Below are 15,399 nucleotides of genomic sequence, written 5' to 3' on the forward strand. Positions count from 1 at the left end.
TGCATGCATCCTCAAGAGCCTCTAGTAGCTATTCAGGCTGAAGACCCATTTGGAGGATGACCAAGTTTTAATTAGTACATCAGTAAATTGAACAAACATGCTTATTTATTCATAACACATATGAGATGTAGCACAGACTCATGAGTTGAATGAGCTCCCTAGTTCTTTTCTGTTAAAGCTAGGAGGGTGTCGGGCCTGGAAGTTTTCACTGTCAGCAAAGCCTCATAATTGTATTTCTGAGTTTGAATGGAGGCAGTTTGACTTCTTTCTTCTGCTTGTTGCTTTTTACTGAAATGCTCCACATTACCATAAAAATAAATAACAAAAATGTCCAAATGGAGCAAATCATATGTTTTGGCACTTACCAAATTCTAATCCAAACATGGATTTCCAATTTGATAGAATTTGTTGAAAGAAATCGTTTTTTACCTTTGAAAGATAAAGAGCAGTGGGAAACTTTGGGTAAAGTGGAGTTAAATTGTTGCAGCAGAATTATTTAATAAGCCAGGTTTTTATACATAAATGGCAGCCTTAGGATTGACACACAGGTCAGTCCTGTGGCAAAAACAAGTTTTTTCCAGACTTCCAAAATCGCATCCATTTTGTCCAGGCAGGATTTTGAAAAGATCATTTATGTCATTGTTGTCGTACGCTTTGAGTATTGTTTAAAACTGTATTCTGGTGTAAGAAAGGCTGATTTTTCTCATCTTCAGCTTGTCGAAAATGCAGCTGCTCATTTTCTAACTGGATCGCAGAGGCTCTCTGGGTGATAAGGAACTGGTTTTAAAATTCTCTGAAGTTTTTAAAGTGTTTAAGGGATCTGTTGGACTTGTCTCCAATCTGCAGCTTTGGAGTTGTAAGTTTGGACCTCCCACAATGGCTCTTAATTTCTAAAAATGATAAAGAACCACAAGAAAGAATTGCACTTTCTTGTGGTTTTGCTCTTTATAGAATATCCAGTAATAACTTTATTGAATTTATGCATCAGAAATCTGAGTGGTCTTCTGAAATAACTGTTGTTTTATACTGTGCAGGAAGACGTTACAGGTGTATATAGAGTATATAAAATTCTATATTGTTTTTCACAATATCAAGACTTTAGCTGACAGTAGTTGTTTTGAAACAGTGATCTTCTATCCCTTAGTAACCAAATAAAAGAGTAATCCCAGTTTAATGACTAAAGAAATAAATCAAACATAAAAAGATTGACGACTGAAAGAGAAGTTCCACCAGAACTGAGAAAGGAGCATCAGAGTAATAATATCTGATTAGGGGTTTGGTTTTTATCTCCAGATCTATCAGTGTCTCTGTAAGGATGTCTCTGAAATGCAAGGTTTTGCAAGTGAATTGAGTTCTTAATACCCGTCCTAAATCTGAGGGAAGATTTAGAGGAGAGGAAAAGGAGAATTCAAAAGAATTAATGAGCTCAAGATGATCCATGAGCTCTCTGCTCTGAACGCAGTTTTATCAGAAAAGCAAACGCTTTACTAGGTGATGGTTGTTATGATCACTTCTCAATAAACCAGACTGGATCCCTGGACCTTTGGTTCTCACTGTTGCCTTTTCCATCACCACTGACACTATGAACAGGCCTAAAGATAATTCTGGGGAAAGTAGTAAAGGGTGTCTTATCTGGCTCAGGTCTTCGAAGTTATGCAGAGTGGGAAACTATGCAAACTATAGATGAAGAAGAAAACACTCCTTAAGAAGTATCTAGGTGATGCTGAGCTTGTTGAAGTGTAGAGGAAAAACAAGAGAGAGCTTTGCTGTAGCTTTAAACAAAGATTAAAGTCTCAAAAAGTTCAGCAAACAAAAGCTAATTTTTTCTTTGCTGAATGCTGAACAGGTTGATCAGACTTGATAAATCCAAGTGGACTGTTTCTTGTTCTGTGTGGCTTAGTCTGCCCAAACTATAGTCAGCATTCGAGAGCTCACAGACGTTTCTCTGTTTTAATGTCATTAGGCGCTGATCCCAAAAACATATGCTCATGGGAAATTAGACAATCAAAGCTGAAAACCCTCCACCATTTTTTAGAGAGGCAGAAACACCAGATAATATATTTTTGGCTAAACAGCAGCCTATTTATAGGTCTAAATATGTTATTATAAGAAAAAATATATGCAAAAATGCATTCCTTTCAAAGCTTACTCTGTTTTAAACCAACAAAGAGATTATTAGCTTAGCGACTATTGTTTTGACTTTTATAGAAAGTCATAAAATTAATAAAATACTACATATTTGTCATAAACATTGCATTTGGACATGTACACATTCTCAGGAAATGATTTTGTGGAAATTTTCATGAATTTACAGCATCTGTTTAAAGTTAATTGGGTAAATGTTAAGCAGATTGCCATCATACCTTTATGTTATGTTAATTCATTTGCAGTTTGAAAATATAAAACAGAAGCTGTACATAATAAAATGTGTTTTCTTGTTTATTTTCTATTTTTTGTATCTTTCTAAAGGTGTTTATTGTACATTTAAGTTACAAAATTAAATGAGTTGACTGCTTTTTTGCATGTCCAATATTTCTCTTATTTATTTACTTTAGCAATTCAAATTATTTTGCTTCCTTCTGAGATACGGCTTCAACTTTGCAGCTTTCTGCATCCCTTAAAGGTAACAAGTAATACAGAATTTGACATCTGCATTTTACTCAGCAAGTTAAAAAAAACAGCTGCCGGTGTTTTGGCAAGGGAAGCTTATCAGGGAACATAAAACGTCCACAGGCGCTGAACTGGAACAACTCGGGTCATTATGAGTTCGGAAGAGGAAAGAAAAATGTAAAGTTAATATCTCCTTTTGTTTCTGAACAAAATCTAAACAAAAATGGCTTCAAATTTTATTCTAATTTTAAAAAATCTGCTCTTAATTTATAGTTTCAGCCCAACACTTTAATATTTACAAGATTTGCATCAGTTCTTACAAAAACACCAACTGAAACCATTTATTGAATCGCCAAGAACTACAAGAATAGTTTCAACTGCAGTAAAGAAATCTTTGCCACACTCTAAGGTTGCCACCAGTGCAGAGTTTGCTGATGAATGGCAGAGGACATGTGTGTTTCTGTTTCTGCACACACCCTGAAACTTTTACACTCTGGACAGTCAAGGAGGGCAGTAAAGAGTCACTTCTCTCCCAGAGTAAAACATAAAGGATAGACTGACATTCTGCAGAAAGTAGCCGGATTGCTCTGTGAAGGACAGGGATAAAATTGTTTTCTACAATGAACCACCCTTTAGACAGCTTAAGGCATCTGGAAAAAGAATTATCTGGAGAATAAAGGTGATCTCGACAACATAATGGAGCAGGCCCACAAAAAATGGCCTGAAAAGGATGAAAACATTCCCCAGCAGCAACTTTTCTCAACAATCCAGATTAAGTGATGAACAATACAGTAGTTCCTCTAGCATGATGCAGTACCTAACTTAAATGGTCGACTGAATAACAGACTTCTACAGCACCTGTGGCGAGCAAGTAACTTGAACCAGGTGCACTGGAGCAGAGACATGGCTGTCCCACACCTCATCCGAAGCCAAGCAGGCACATGGTTGTTAGATTTTTGTATTTTCACACGCAGAAATTTTATGTTATAAGCATTGTATGTAAAATCTCTACAGACAGCCTCTACAAAGGACAGCAACTCTGCAATTTCCATCCAGGAATGTTTAGCCATTTGGCAATCTTTGTGAGTATCTTGTGAAGAATTATGCAAATGTCCATAATTCCTCACCATGTCTCATAGACGCCCTTCAAAAGTATTCATGTCTCCTGCAGAAACATAAGCAAAACAGTGGAAATGGACAAGTTGAAGCAAAATATCATCTTTGCTGTCTGAGAGTATATCTGCATAAAGAATGGCAGTAAACTTCTGACCAATCACACAACACATTGCACAGAGCTCTGTGTGAAATAGTTTGACCCAGGTCTGGTGTCTCTAAGGAAGAGGAGCAGGATGGTTCCGCAGTTACACAGTTTTTAATGACATTTTGACTCTTTGAATGAAGTATGGGTTGTGTTCGGGACAGTGAATCCTGAACACAACCCATCTATTCCTGCTTATCTCTGCAGGGGCTGGTGTCTGTCTCCAGCAGTTATTGCAGGTAACATCCTGGACGGGTCGCCAGTCCATGACGGGTCAACACAGAGACACACAGAACAAAGATTCATGCACAGACATGGCTAAGGACAATTTAGATAAACCAGTTAAGCTCACATTAATGTTTTGGACTGTGAACTTCAAACTCCAAACCAAGACCAAGACCATCTCGCTGTAAGGCAGCAGTTCTACCAACTGTCCCTCCATGCAGACCTAAATCTCAATACCAGTGAGAATCCATTGTCCCTTTGCAGAAAGTTTATGTAACTTTCAATAAAAGTCTTTGAAAGGTATTACATTTTCATCACTCAACTTCACTATACCAGAACAAGATCTTAGAAACGCAGCTGGATGACAGGAAAGATGTGGGTTTGAATAAAACAAGATGAAAGAAAGAGGAATAATTTTATGACTTTCCTTAGCTGACATAAAAATTATTTTGAAGAACAAATAATGATTTCCATTTTTTTTTGTCGTTTTTCTTCTTTTTCAGGAGACAACAATGGATGGCCGCACCTTTTTGACAAATATTTTGGCATGCCGAGTCATAATACCAGGACCAAGTCCAACATATGCTGTAAGTATTCTCTAATGTGTTTAAAGCCATTCTTTACACAGAATGAGGTGAGAATATGGTGTTGGCAGTGTTTTTTGGAAATATGAAGAACACAATTATGTGTGTTATGTATTGTTTTAGGAACAGTATCGGTGTGTGTGTGCAGACAGGAAATTTGCTGGATTTTGGCCAGTTGTGAGAAATATTTACTCATATGCTCTGTTAATTTCTAAAAAGATGAGATACAGCCAGGTTCAGTTGTGACGCTCAGGATTTAATGATAGTTCTGCTGCAGATTCATTTTGTGTAGGTTTTCATTCTGTCTTTAGAGGCCACCCGTTGATGTCGGCTGTAAACAGAGTTTTTTTCTTTGCATTGTCACCAAAGTAAGTACTCAGTTTTTCACAATGTGATTTTTACAGTAGGAGGATGTTCTTTCTTTCATCTCTGAATGTCTCTGTTTCCTGCCACTGGCTTATTTGTGAAAACAAGCAAAAGAGGGGGGAAAGGATTTAGGGTGAGTAGGTTTGCTTTGGTGTTATTGAATGTAAACCCATTCTGAATGTGCATCATGCCTCAACCCACGTTATTCGCTTCAAAAAATCTCCACCAGCAGTGAAAACTGACTGCAGAAAACACAATTAACCAATCACAGCTCTGGTGGTCTTCAAAGCATCTCTTGTCATGTTTAAGAAGATGCATGTATAACACTTTAAACCCTTTCATTTTGTCCATTAAGCATGAGCTTCGATCCATTTTAAAGGAGAATTCTCATAAATGAGTGACAAAAATGTGCTTTGAGTTTTAGGATCAAATTTTATACAGTTGTACATTCAGAAAATCTGAACAGTTTAAGCTTTTTATCAGTAAAATTCATAGTCTGAGTCCCAGTTAACACCAGGAGCAGACTGGCAGTCTTTCTGTTCTGGTCAAGTCTATAACAGCTTTCCAGTGTGGTACAGTGGCCTGCCTGGTTCATTCATCAAAACCGTTAGAGTGCCTCTAAGAGCAGAGAGTGGGTCTGTGTGTCACAGCAGTGTGTGAACGCCATACAGTTACATTTAATACGGTAGAATATGCTTCCTGATGAGGCTCATTTGTTAAAATAAAAATACATTAACTTAAACTAACTTAAAGACTGTTGTTTTGGTCAATCCATGGCATCAACAAAAAGCTCTTAAGTCTGTGTAGCTCAAGTCAAAACCCAGCAGGACTCACTACTTTCCCAGGAGAGGATCAAAGGTTTGCGTCCGCTGAGGATAGCATTATGGCAGCCAGTGACACTAAAACACAGCGCGCTCTCTTTCTCCAGATCCATGCTTTCTCACTCTGTCTTTCTTATTCTAAAATAATTTTCAGCCTCACAGAGGTAAACAAGACTGGAAAGAGGGTTTTTATCAGGTGCTGTTCAATTCCTGTTTGAAATGTGGTTTAATGTGTTGGCTCTGAAGTAGCACCAAGTTTCATTCATTATGTCATTAAAGCTAATAATCGGATGTGCGGCCAGAGAACTGGAGTTCACAAACGTTCTCTACATCAATGACACAGAGTTGATTTCAACATGATAGCATGCAAGTAATTTTCAGTGTCTGGTAAGATTCTCAGCAGGCGAGGCTTTCGGTGTCTCACATTTTCGTGCTTCTGCATCTTCTGAGGCTATTAGAGGTCATTCAGCAGGCTGTGAAAATAATGTCGCCCACCACTCAAGAGGTCTCAGAGCTTGGCTTTGTTTGTGCTTCACAGACGCAAACTTGTTTGTGTCTCATATGAATGTGGACTTCCTCTCCTGGCTGGTAAAAGCGATCGTACAAAGAAGCCACCACAAAGCTCTTAAAGTTGAAGCACTTTGGACTTTCCTCTTGGGCATAATCCGAAATATACTGAAAGTGTTTGGGTTGAGTTGGTATGATTTATGTTGTATTCTAGAAGAAAACAAGCCCAATGCTTTAGCATGTTTTTATTTTCTTCTGTTCCTTCAACTATGTTTGTCAGAAAATCCTGACAAACACAGAAATTCCGTTTTTTGTTTTGTTTTATTATATCAATATGTGTTCATTAAAAAGCATTTCTCAGACTAGACATGTTAGAACCATGTTGACTCTAAGTTTCCTACTCTTCTCTTCACATTGCATAAAGTTGTGCAAATATCTATATAGTTGCAAACTTAGTAAAGTGTGCCACTGTTGTCAGATCTATATTTTTCTGAACAGTGACAACATTACATTTTTATCTGCTTGACAAAAAAAATCTGTTCAAGATTTACTCCAAACGTCTGGAGATATGTGTATATGGATATTAAAAAAAATGCAATTTACGTCTCCAGACATTCTTTTTTCAAATTTGTTTATCTAGAAGATAAAAAAATATAAACATGTTTAAATTGTGTTTGAATGTTTAAGTTGAGCTGAACTGAGCAGGTCTATATGATTACTAAATAACCCTTTTTGGAAATAATTTTTCATTATTCAGATGAGTCGTTTCGTTTTCTGCTGTGTCATGTTGTGTCATGACTGTAACAGAACATTTTGCAAACATGACTTCCACCATTTAGCATTTCGAGTCTGTATCATTGGAAGAGGTGAGTTGCTTATCACCGAGCAGGTCAACATGAGTCAATCTGCCATAATTCTAATACTTGTATTCAGATGAGGTGAATAGCATGTGAGAGATATCTTTCTCAGCTATTTATACTTATCTTAGCAGAGGGATTGTAAATTATAATATGCTGAATTTCTACGTATTTTTTCTGACCAACACAAAGTGCAACATCATTGACACATCTGGAGGATACTTATTTTTGGAAGAATATCATTCCTACATTGTCACAGAAGAAGAAAATATGTTGCAGTATTCATCATGGGTGTCCCTCTTTCCACATGTCATGTTGTTGAGCAGTTTATTGACACCTGTTTTCTGCCCTTTTCATTTCAAAAGGAGTGATGTGTTTGGTGAGTCATGTAACCTTGAGCCTCATTCAAACATAACTGACAATTTTTAAATTCAATTCTTCAGTGACTCTACCTTGACCCATCAAACTGACTTTATCAAAGTTTGATAAACATGACAAATGTAAAAACACCAACAAGGTAATTCCTAAAGATCTGTTGGCTAAAAGATGTAACAAAGTGGATGGATCTGTTTCTTCGTCTTTATGTTCTCTCAGATGGAGAGATTTAACCCCAACAGTCGTTTTGTCTAAACAGACATCACTCTGAAACTGAAAATCATGTTGTTCTCTTGCCACGTAGCTGTGGCCTCTAATCCCCAAGATACATTTATGGAATCAATATTTATTTGTAAACAAAAGCACAAAAATAAATAAACAGCGAGTGAGAGACATGTTTCCATAAACTCCACAAACATGTAGCTTCCAGACTCCATTGGTAAACAAATGGTAAAGTATCTTAGGTTTGATTTTTCTTTTTTAGGAGTAGAGTGTAAAACATTTGACTCAAGATTTAATATGGAGGATGGGAAGATTATAACCCATTTACCTTCTTTCAGATTGTATATTCTCAGTTGTTGTTTCATTTTTATTTATCCAAATTTCCTTATTTTACAAAGCAAACTGCACAATAGTTTCTCAAGACCAGAAAAATCCTAAGTAAATCTTAAATGGCCCAAAAACTATTGTTCAAGACAAATTTAATAAATTATAGTAAAATAATCAGTGTGCAAGACAGATAATTATTCAGAAATTGGTGGTTTAATATATATTTACAGTCGTTCAGGCATCCTGGATAATATGTGAAACACAAACAGAAATCTTTACAATACACAAACAATCTATTCCCTGCCAAGGTTAAAATTTTAACTTACAATGTGACACTTTTTTCTCTGGTAGAAGTAAATCTATCTTTCCCCACAGAGTATAACTAACTTCATATGTTTGTAACTTATTATTAATTGTAATGGATGGATATGCAGTGTCATCTGATGTTAAATTTACACTTCAGGAGTATTTTCCCAACAACACCAAGCCCAAACTTGTTTTTTTGTGTGTGTGTCGTGAAACCAAAATTAAATTGGCTGCCTTCCATCTGCGGCTGATCCACCGCAGCACAGTGAGGTTTGGGGCCATCACTTGTTTATTTCAAACAGCCAACTCATTTATTGCAAGTGAAAGATTCCCCAGCTGCTCTACCCTCAATTACTACTAGAACAGCTGTAATCTCTTATCTGGTTAGCGTGAATGGACCTCCAGCCATAATTGCTTACACTTATTTCAGTCAGGCCAGCGGCTGTTTGGACAGCGATAAAAATTATTGCATTTCTTTTTGCACAGTGAAGATTGGACTGACTAAGATAAAACATGTTGGAGAAGAATCTTTTTAGCTGCTTCTGTCTAACCATATATAGAAAAGTCTGTATTCCTGTGTGCTACCAGTTTAAGTGCAACTTATTTTAGGATCTAATTTATTGACATGTTACTGATTTAAAATCTTTCCATTATGAATTTTTAGCTATTTAAAAATCATGAAGATTATTCTGTATTCTGGTAGGCCATTTACTGTGTTTGTGCTGCTCCACCGTTTTAACACCATAAGCTTTGGTTCAGTTTGGTAAAACATCCCAGACTTTGATCCTGTTCAGTTCACACATTTAATGAATATAAATGCAGTTAGTTAACATTCCTTCACTAATAATCAAGAGTATCTCTTCTTATTGAGAATGCTAATCATGCTGGTTTGAGATGACTCCACGGCTTCTATTTTTTTTAAGTTGGAAAATTTGTGTAATATAGAAAATAAAACTTTGAACCATTTCAAAACTTTTAACATGTAATGTTACATTCATGTTTATTTAGATTAAATTAGCTGAAAAACAAAAAAACTTCCAATAACTTGATTATCCTGAATGTTGAGGCAATTATTTGTTTAAACACCTCCCAAACAGATTAGTCTTCAAAACAAAATGTTTTATTTTCAGACCTACTCTAAGAAAATTGTTTTGATATTTGGATTAGAGAAAATTTTTATTTTAACTTTCTTTTTATGTTTTTTATCATGACATAGATAAAAAACTACATACCTTTCTGTGTGTAGTTTCATATAAAGTGTTGCGTAACTTTACATAACTACTTTTTATATGAAACTACACACAGAAAAGTATGTAGTTTTCAGAAAAAAGAGTGAGCAATAGAAACAGACATCATGAAGGAACCATCACGTACTGAACATATATGGATTTAGATTTTAAAAATGCATCTACATCCTGTTTTACTTAATGTTTCTTTCTTTTGAGTCCTTTGTATTTTTAGCAATCGTTGCTTTGACTGACTTTTTCTTTTTTTGCTCTGGCTGGGGTTAGGGTTAGGGTTAGGGGTTGTTTCCTTGAAAATGTGAAGCTTAAGGGAGATTTTGGCTGTCTCTACCTCTACACTTTGTTTCATAAAACCATAATCTGAGCATATTTTTAGCATATAAGAAGTTTGTTTCTGCATTACCTTTGACAGATTTGGCCAAACCAGCTTATGCCCTTATAAAGGCATGTTGTGTAATCGGAGCATTGTGGAAACGGTCACAATAATTTAGATATTCATGTTGGGGATTTCTGCAGTGTTTTTCTCCAAGCTCAAAATAAAAATATCCATACATGAGATTAAGGCTATGGACATCGACTGAGGTTCTTTTTGTTTTATTTTGTTTGTTCATTCATTTTTTTGTTTCCATTTTGGAGCTGTTCATTTGCAGCTGTTTGTTTTTTTGCCCAATTTTTACCTCAGACTCTTCAAAACGTCCAGGCTGGATGCATCAGGCATATGGAGCTGAAATGGATGTTTTTTATTCAGAGCACATTTGCAACACGCACAATTTAAACCAAATACATTTGTCTAAATTTGTAATCAACATGTTGATTATCCCTGTGATTATTCGGCCTGACTATTCCTTTATTTATCTGCTTTAACTCACATGTGAGAATCAATAAAACAAATATGCTCAGGATCCACATTAATCTATTCAGCAATGCAAAATTGCATAAAAATTTTAACCTATTGCCTTTCAGCAACAACATATTGCATAAGCAGTTGCATACATTTTGCAACCTTTTTCCATCTTGCACCTCAAATGGTTGTTGCTATTTTCATACCAAGCAGTCAGGTGTTAAGCTGAACTATATATATATAACTGGCACACAGTATGAATTAGCTATTTAAAAAGCATGAAATGGAGCCAATTATAATAAAAGATGGGACATTTCCTTCCTAGCACTGTATCTCATTTTGATGACATTACATGTTTATTGGCAGTCTTTTTTAATGCTCTAAGAATTATTAGAAAATGTCACCAGAAATTAGAACTAAATAGAATTTATTGATTGAAGTCAGTAGAGGTTTCATAAAGCGACTAAGCCACAAAAACTCATCACTAAGGAAGTTTGCTGTTTAGAATTATTTGTCCAAGATCACATAATTCCTAATCAATAAATTAGAATACTATTGCTATTATTGAAAAGTCAATTTATTTGAGAAATTTTACCTCGAACTGAAACATATGAAATGTGCTATACAAATAAACTTGATTAATTGAAATGACTTATTGAAAATGTGTAATTATGTATGATAAAATCTGCTGTTCAAATAAAACCTTTCATCAACTTTTTGTGGCTCATGTTGCGCTCAAATACTTCCAGGTGTGACGGATTTTTACCCACTGAGATAAATAAATATCCTGTTTTAGTAAATTTCATCCTCCATATTTAAAAGGTCAAATCCAAATTGTAATTGTTTATAAAAGCTGGGTTAACCTTATAATTAAGGCATTTTTGTAAAAAAAATGTGCTTTACTTTTTTTTCCTCACCTGGTGGTTTAATCTATAACCTTTCGTTCTTCAGTAGGTTGTCATTCCTGCAAGCAGCTCCACTCATAGCTCTGCAGGATGACCATTTGATTGACATGTCCTCTGATGTCCTTTTCCTGTCTCGCAGTGCTGGGCGTCGTTCCTGAGCTCTGCCAGTGCCGAGACCTGGAGCTGGACTGCGACAGCGCTCAGCTCCGAGAGATCCCCATAGTGGCGATAAATGTCACCGTTATGTGAGTAGAAAATAACCCCTTCTGTTTTAGGGATGGTCTTTTTTCAGCTTCATAAAGCTCAACAAGTCATTCATCAAAAGCTTTCACTGTCATTTCTTATTGGAAATGTTGTCATGGATGTCTGTCCTCAAGGACCCCAGGTTGGGGGAAAAGGAGAGGGCCTGTCAATGCTGAAAAACTTATTCAAGAACAAAGAAGTAAAGTCTTACCTTGACAAGTGTTTTCACTTTTTCTACTGCTTAATAGAAAAAATTATGTTACCCAGTCGACTAAATTAACCACAATTGTGTGTACTTTCTTAATTGATATTCATATTATATAAAAAGATTTTTCTTGAGGATTTAACAGTTTCAGTGGAGAGGAAGCTAAACATGATCAGTTCAGTCATCTGAAAAAAAAAAATACACACAAACTTTTAGATTTAGGGTTTTACAAATCAAACTAAAGTTTTGCCTGCTAGAAATCAGCCCATTATTGAGAAATGATTGCTTGTTGGAAGTGTGGACTCTGTTGAAGTTTTAAACAATTAGGCCTGATTTTACCTAATTGCTTTTGGCCATGAGGTACTGTATGTAATTCACTATAGTGCAATGAAGCTTTGCAGCTAAAATGTTTTAAAAGTTTCTCATCCTCCAATTTTAATTGCTCAGTATTTGGAAGTGCGAACAACACGGACTGAATGGCTTCATTTAATTCCTCTGCTGCCAAACTACAGCCGTATAGACAGATTGCAATTTGAAAACAGCGCAAGAAATCAGCATCAATTGTTCACAACAACTCCTTTTGTTCATAGATTTGCCTAAAGAAATCAACCTCAATGGGAGAAATCTAAGATAGAGCACTGAAGGGAAATAAAAATCAGGTGGAATGAGCAGACTGACTAAAATGATTTATAAATCTAGTCTGAAATGCACAAAACACAACAGAATGTTGTTGTTTAACTGCAGTTAAACAGCAAAAAGGAAAAGTGTAAAATAATTATCCAGTCACTTAAATAATCACATTGGCAACAATATCAAAGTATCTGTATGACTTTATCATTGTGTTATGACTGTGTGGAGACTGAAAAGTTGAAGTTGACATGTGTTTGTTGCACGGCTCACTTGCGGTTCCTCTCCAGGATTTCATGGGTTGGCTAGAAACTTGACTGGATCATTTTTCAGCCATTCTGTTTCAGAATTGCTGCTGTGTTTAAGATCATTGTTCTGTTGTTAAAGCAGTTTGAGCCTGAGCTCAAGCTGGCAGGCAGGTGACCTCTGAGTTGACCCCAGAACATTTTAGTATACAGAGAAGTCCATGATGACTGCAAAGTACTCTGTTAGTGTGGCGGCTCATCATCAGCGCTCCTTCACCATGACTGACGGTTGGTGTTAGGTGTTTACTGTGTTTAGTTTTATCCAAACAAGGAGTTATCTATTTTGATTACGTCTGTCCTTTGGACTTATTCACTTTGTTACATTATAACTGCAAATCTTTAAAAACTTTTATTGGCCTTTTTGTAATAAAAAAACATAAAGTAGCATGTAATTGTGACATGGAAAGTAAGACATGCACGTTTTCAACACTTTATTTTACAGTTAAAAGTTTGAAAAGTGTGGTGTGTCTATGTAGTCTACCTAAAATCCAGCTAAACCTCTTACCTTCAGAAGTCGCCTAAATAAAGCGTTGTAATTTAATCTCAGTAAATCTAACTTTATAATTTTCAAATAAAATATACTTTGCTACAAAATGTGAAAAAGAATAAAAGAGCAAGAAGAGTTTTGGAAGGAACTACAGCTGCTGAGTTTTTGTCATTTTCTGAACATTGCTTGTCTGACCTTGGGGTGTATTTCCTGACATGTCCACTTTGGAGAAGATTGACGGCTGACTCTAATGGCCTCCACTTTGAAATAATCTATGTCACTGTAGAATGGTGGACTTCAGATTATTTGGAAACAACTTCATAATTCTCCCAGCAACAATTGCTTCCTAAATGTCACTGCTGGTGTCTTCCTGTTGGCAGTGTTTTCAGACAGCTGCAGACCAGCTACCTGCCAAATCTTCTGATTATAAGAAGGTTGTCACTGTGATCAGGATAAGATACTCAAACAAATTTGATCAGCAGCTAAATCTTTTCCATGCTGGCTTTTGTTTATATTATTGTGTGTTTTTGTACCCTTCTTGTTGGGTTTAAATAATCTTACCACCTAGTAAAAGCAAAGACTGTTTTCCTGATATGTCAGATCAGGAGGTTGTACAGCATTTCTCTGTAACTACCTCCATGTCTCTCTTGCCCTGAAGTCTATTTCTTTCCACAGTTAGACTGTAAAGGCTGAGAGGAGAGCAATTTAAGTCCAGATTGTGCCTCTGCTTCCATATCTTTATAATGACACAATATTGATCTGTTGATTCTTCCAGCTATGTACTTTTTAGCTTTCAAATCTCACTGATTTCATTCATGAAGACACTCACAGTGCATGAGGATCTAAACTCTGATTGCCTTCTTTTCTGTAGTTCACCAGATCTGCATTTATGTTCAAAATAATAGCAACCTATTTATCTTTTTAATTGAGTAATGTTATGGCTTTGATTTTCATACAAATGGGTTGGAAACTGTAAACATGAGTAAAAACCTACCAATACATAAAACCTTAGGAAATTAAACTGTTATCAGCATCTGTTTTTCCATCTCAAACATCTACTGGATAAACTTTTAAATGCTCAAAGATTTTGCTTTTTTCAGCTGAAATGTTTTACCATTTTTGTTAAAGTTGGTCAGTGTGTTCTTAAACAAATGGTAACATCTTTGGGTTGTTCTTTCAACAATAATGGTGCATTAAGGGGTTCTGGCAGATCCTTTACATGCTTATAGATTGAAGCAGAAATTATTATGAATAATAGTTTTTAATTGAATATTGATTTGATCAAATTGTGGCACCAAAAATTCCAATCAAATCTGATTATGACACAGTAAAAGACTCCAAGCCCTACTTAGTTTCTGTTTTTTAGATAATTGTATCTGGGAATGCTATTATGTTCTACACTTTTTTATGTTTTCCTGTCTTCAAATCCTCTTTTTAATTTGGGCCTTCTTTAGTTCTGAATTATATATGGAGAAACCAATTTTACTCCAGGGTTCAGAGAGGAATGTGCTATAACCACCAAGTACTGCCTTCCCCCTGAAATGAGAGGCACTTGTTTGACCCCTGCTGATTCACAGAATGAATGACTTCACTAATTGGTCTCTGTAATCCTGGTATTTTAAACACACCCCTTGTTAATTAATGATTTTATTATACAGAATCAGCACCATGCACGTCTGGTCTTTTGATTTTCAATGGCTCTGCACCTACTGGTGCTAAAATATGTACTTCTGCCATAAACAGCAGTCGATCTGGCTGTGCTGTTGCACTCTGAATGTTTTCAACAAAACTGTGAATCTGCAAAAATTTCTATCAGCTCGAGTGTGTAAACTCCTCTTTCAACATTTGTTGGGTTCCTGAAAAGCTGAGTCAATCAATCAATCAAATTTTATTTGTATAGCACATTTCAGCAGCAAGGCATTTCAAAGTGTTTTACATCATATCAAACACAGAAACACAAAGAGTGTGTAACTCCAGGATGTTTTTTCCAGCTGGCCTTGTCTCACATCATAGCAGATGTTGAACGTAGCCAAAAGCAATGGAGCATATGTCTTTGTCCATTCATCATCAATGCAGAAATTGTC

General features: G+C 35.9%; 1 protein-coding gene across 1 annotated transcript in view; it reads left to right on the top strand.

Moving 5' to 3' along the window:
• Positions 1 to 15,399, top strand: part of rxfp1 (relaxin family peptide receptor 1) — a 104,151-nt gene that overhangs the window by 54,958 nt on the left and 33,794 nt on the right. The window contains exons 3-4 of the mRNA XM_028009831.1: positions 4,597 to 4,680; positions 11,588 to 11,693. Of these exons, the coding sequence (XP_027865632.1) occupies positions 4,597 to 4,680; positions 11,588 to 11,693 (190 nt within the window). The remainder of the gene's footprint in view (positions 1 to 4,596; positions 4,681 to 11,587; positions 11,694 to 15,399) is intronic.

This window comes from Xiphophorus couchianus, chromosome 23, assembly GCF_001444195.1.
Source record: "Xiphophorus couchianus chromosome 23, X_couchianus-1.0, whole genome shotgun sequence".
NCBI classification, from domain to species: domain Eukaryota; kingdom Metazoa; phylum Chordata; class Actinopteri; order Cyprinodontiformes; family Poeciliidae; genus Xiphophorus; species Xiphophorus couchianus.